At 37.4% G+C, this 5,000-nt stretch overlaps 1 protein-coding gene across 3 annotated transcripts in view; it reads right to left on the reverse strand.

Moving 5' to 3' along the window:
- Window positions 1-5,000, reverse strand: part of uxs1 (UDP-glucuronate decarboxylase 1) — a 42,603-nt gene that overhangs the window by 15,236 nt on the left and 22,367 nt on the right. For all 3 annotated transcript variants that reach the window (XM_031294441.2, XM_031294449.2, XM_036004235.1), the window contains 3 exons: window positions 2,948-3,052; window positions 2,106-2,165; window positions 1,392-1,513 (listed from right to left, as the gene is read on the reverse strand). In XM_031294441.2, coding sequence (XP_031150301.1) covers window positions 1,392-1,513; window positions 2,106-2,165; window positions 2,948-3,052 — 287 coding nt within the window. The remainder of the gene's footprint in view (window positions 1-1,391; window positions 1,514-2,105; window positions 2,166-2,947; window positions 3,053-5,000) is intronic.

Below are 5,000 nucleotides of genomic sequence, written 5' to 3' on the forward strand. Positions count from 1 at the left end.
TCAGGCCCTGCACACACCTGCAATTTTAGTCCCACTGTCTCTAAAAAAAAAAAGTCACAAAATATGATTACATGGCAGCAGTTATCTGATGCTCTTCACTTCCTAGTGACTTCTATAGTCTTATTGAAGTTTAGTTTATTTGTAACTTTCAAATCTATTTTAGCATTTCTAAAAAAAATATTGGTTTCAGAAGATGCCCCTCATCAATTTACAAAATTATGGAGCATCAATAAAAGTGCCATAATCCTGAAGATGCTCATCTCTACATATTACACTGCTTCTTCTTATAAAATGGAGTAGGCACCTTGATCATAAGGAACAGCGCTTTAAATATTGTTGATAAGATTTTGTTTAAATGCATCAACTGATGCAGTTTTCCATCAGCAGGTAAGACATACATAACCTACACTCATCATTTTTTAAATGTTAATGAATTTTGATTAAATGACAATGGGCAATAGATGTAATAAGTGATATTCTCATCCTTATGCACAAACTACTGACATTTGGATATTGAAAACCGTTCATTTCCAAGATTTCTGCCAGTGTGATAAAAATGATAAAAATAATTAGCAGGTGAGGAGGAGCAGGAGACGAGGAAGATAAATAAATATCACCTGCCTGGAAGAAAGGCAAGGGAAGTCAGTCATATCTGATCATCAAAGGCTGGCGTCAATCAAGTTGCAACAAGAAACTAGAATTACCACCTTGCGGTTCTATGCCTTTGCCAACCAGTCAAGTTGCAGTTTTCATCCATGTCTATCCATGACTCATATATAGTGAAGTCCAAGTGGATGTTTGTTCCAAATTTAAAGAAATTCCTTCAAAGCGTTCCTGAGACATCGTGTCCACGAGAATGGGATGGACAACCCAAAAACATAATGTCGCCGGCACAGAGGCATAAAAAGATTGAAAAGTCTCAACATCATCTGGATGTTTAAAAAAATATGCATGAAAACACAAACCTGTATCATTAACTGATACCAAACTATCTTCTCAAAAACAGCCTATTCACATAACAAGCATCATGGTTACATATCCTAATTAATTATCCTGATAAAATAAACCCGTTTTCTTATTGATAAGATTGTGAAATGTAGAAATTCTGTTCTTTTCAACGTCAAAGAGGTTTGGACTATATGGAGCAAGCCATTCAATTTTCTTTATCATCAAAATAATCCTATAAATCAACCATGATAATAAGCATAATTATTCTATTATTTTACAGGTTTTTTGTTTTTTTGTATTTCAGTTATTTTGGAGTTTAAGCTAATGGCTACATTTGCAGAATTGTAGTGTTGCTCCAAAGCATTCCATTAAAGAAAGTCACATAGTAACTAATGTAACCATCAATCAACATACATCAAATGCATACTGTACAGTTATGATACCTGTTTCATGTAGGCATAACACATGGTCTCTGCTACACGCTTCCCCTCATCGTAGCATGCACGAGGACCAATTGGATTCACGTGCCCCCAGTACTCCTCATTTTGTGGGTGTACCTCTGGATCTGGAACACAAACATTTTAGAAGTATTTCAGACACATTTTAAAAGCTAGGGGATCTGGACTAGCATGCTTCCCATCTTACACTTGACACATATTCACTGCATGTCTGTCCAGATATTTCTGCTGCGTTTAAGCACTCAACAGATTGCATCAGAATGGATGACTAACCTACCATACTAGGACTGGTTTTCAGAATAAAGATAATGTCTCTCTGTCATTGTTTGGTACAAATAAATCAGTTTGTGTTTCAGACAAGCGTGAGTATAGATAGTTATTTAAATAAATGCTACCTCTTAAACAAAGCTGACCATCACTGTTGTGCTGCTGAATTGAGAGGCTTAAACATGTCATCAATTTATACTTGTGAAGCTGTCCGTTCATGACCAACTACAATTAAACCCCAAAAAGCAATCACAAAGAGAGTCAGATGGGGCAGACAGTTGACTTCTTGAAATTACAAAGAAATGTAGTGTCAGAAATGCTAATGTTGGAACATAAGGTACCCAACCACCAATCCACCCACCCACCCACCCACCCATCCATCCATCCATCCATCCATCCATCCATCCAAGCATAACCAGGCATCTTCCTTACCTCCATAAACCTCAGAAGTAGAAGCCAGGAGAAGTCTGGCACCCACACGTTTGGCCAAACCTCGGAGACAAAAAACACAGTGAGAACAGTTGAAACAGGGTTCTTTGAGCATCTTCCAGCAGCAAGCAGTTGAATCATGTACCTCTTAGCTCAAGGCCAACAAACGTCCAAAGGAAAAAAGGGACTGGAGCACACAGATTGATTTCCTGCCTTTAATAAAGGCTGCAAGTCATTCAGTGAGCTCCAGTCCCTTTCTCTCCCTTGGAGTCTACAAAGTCCATGTTAATATTAATTTAGTGCTATGACTATATTTTATCTGAAATACGTAGTATTTCACTGGAGGAAAAAGATGCCTCTCAAAGCTCGTCTGTGCTTCTCACAATAAATCCTATCACCAATTTAATTATTTATCAAATAAAGGATTTGATACCTAATTTTGAACAGTCTGACAGCCAACAGACGAAATAACAAGACATGGGATTTTGACTCTCAATTGAAGCACAAATCATTTTACTGTATAGACTGTAAGCAGTTGGCATGGATAAAAGTTGAAAATGTAATGAAGTAGAATAATGGTCTGGTAAGTTGTTGTTCTCCAAGTTTTGTTTTCCTCTTTCGCGCTACACTACAAGGGGAAGAAAACCAATTAATTAAAACACATTTTCCAAAGCAGAATCTCTAAAAATTTCCAAAGACACTTCTCATCAACATGAAACTAGATTTACAGTATTTTGTGCTTTATTAAACTTGTATTTTGTTGTTGCATTATAAATGATCAGACTTGGAAGTCTGAATTGAATCGGTTACTAGAAAAAGTCTTAATGTGAAACCTTGGTACTCACCAAGCATGTTAAGAGTGCCAATGGTGTTGGTCTTGAGTGTTTTGATGGGATTGTACATGTAGTTGGGAGGGGAGGCTGGAGACGCCAGGTGATAGATCTGGTCCACTGTAAAGAGCAGGAGAAACATAAATCATTTCACCTTGAAACAACTGATCTATTTCAGTTTTCTAAATGCTGCAAATTTTTAGAAACATTAAAGCCTTTACTGATAGCCAGCCATATTTAAGACTGAAAAAAGCTGCACTGATAGTTTCAAGCTCAAGGAGAGTATAGTATAGTCAGACAAAAATGTCAACCGCTGAGGGAACCAAATTATATCTATACTTTGATGTGGCTCAGGAGCACCAGAATTGCAACCTGTTCTCCTGGTAGACACATGACTTACAAAGACAACGTGTACAAGGTGAAACACTCACTTGCTACGTTATTAGTATTTATTGAATCAATATGAATTTCTCAATAAATCAAGCTTGATTTATATAGAACCTTTCAAACATAACAAAATGCAAGTCAAAGTGCTGTACAGTGATTGAAAAACAGCAGACAAAAAACAGGGATAAAAAGATTTAGAGACCAATGCACACTAAGACAAAGAATACAAACAATATGAATTTCTGACCACAGTAGCTCATATATTTAAAATATTGGTATGTGCAAATGGCTTAGGACTCACAATATGGGCCATGCACAAAAAAAAGAGCTTTACAAGAAGGTCTGATTGCCTATGATGTCCTCAATAAGCTTTTCTCCCACAACTATTTCTTTCCTATTCATCTTCACATTATCTAAACCATCCCACATCTTTCTTCTTCTCAAGGTGAATGTAAGCATCCGTTGATGGCTTGACCTCTTGATCCATTTTTTTTCACCTTCAGAGCTTGTTCGATTTTCTCTTTCAGCATTTCTCTATTCATTGTAATACTTAATTTCCTCCTTAAATACAATCAAATTTTCATGTTAAGACATCTGCCAGTGTCTGTTATTAGTTCATGTTTTTTTTTTAAAGCTATAGCTTTACAAAAGAAGTAATTATCTTCGCTCGATTTTCTGCGCGAGTCGCTGGGCAACAATTTTCTGAACATAGCCATACTGAGAAATACAGAGAGTGTTATGTGGAGCTGATAGTCTTAATTAGCTTGTATCAACTCATTTGGCAATGGCTTGAAAATATCAGATGTTCATCAATATAGAAAAGTGACGCACTAAAGCTTTAAGTGACTTCCATTTTCAAGCTTTTCTTTTCTAGCTTTTTTATTTCATTGGACATCACAGGGTTGCCAAGTAATCCACTTTACTTCTTCAATGAATAAACTGAAAACCTGTAACCTTCCCTTGTTTTAACATTTACATAGTAATATCAGAGACTAACGTATGGCACTCAATGCTGGAATATTATTTTACTATGCTGTTAAGCAAACAAACAAAAGACAAGGAACAGATCAGGCTTTACAGTATATACCCAATACACCTCATCAAAAAACGCTTGGATATTCCTAGCATCTTATGCGCAGATTTCTTTTGGTGCTCGGGAGCTCAGGTGCCCACAGGCAATTGTGAGCACCCACATTACTTCACGGCAGGCTCACAAGTCCTCCCCAGCTCCGTGGTTATCTGACTCAGTGTGAGCTGAAAGATCAACTATACAGGCAGCAGAAAGGAAATGGCGGAAATCTAAACACCCAGATGATCTGCTTACCTATCAGTATCTTCTTTCCTCCTTCGATGCCTCTATTTCAGCAGCAAAAAGCTCTTATCAAACCAAAATTGAATCTTCTTTCTCCAACCCCAAAAAACTTTTTTCCATCTTCTCTAACCTCCTAGATTCCCCCAGTCCACCTCCTCCCTCGTCCCTCCTACCAAGCCACTTTGTCAACTACTTTGTAAAAAAGATAGATGACATACGCTCTTCATTCTCCACCACACTTCCTGAAATCACCTTACCTTCCATCACATCCAGTACTCTTTCCTCTTTCACCCCTCTATTTCCAAATCAAATTCTTACTTTGATTACCTCCGCCCACCCAACCACCTGCCCCCTTGATCCTATCCCTTC

Source organism: Sander lucioperca, chromosome 8 (genome assembly GCF_008315115.2).
Source record: "Sander lucioperca isolate FBNREF2018 chromosome 8, SLUC_FBN_1.2, whole genome shotgun sequence".
Classification (NCBI taxonomy): domain Eukaryota; kingdom Metazoa; phylum Chordata; class Actinopteri; order Perciformes; family Percidae; genus Sander; species Sander lucioperca.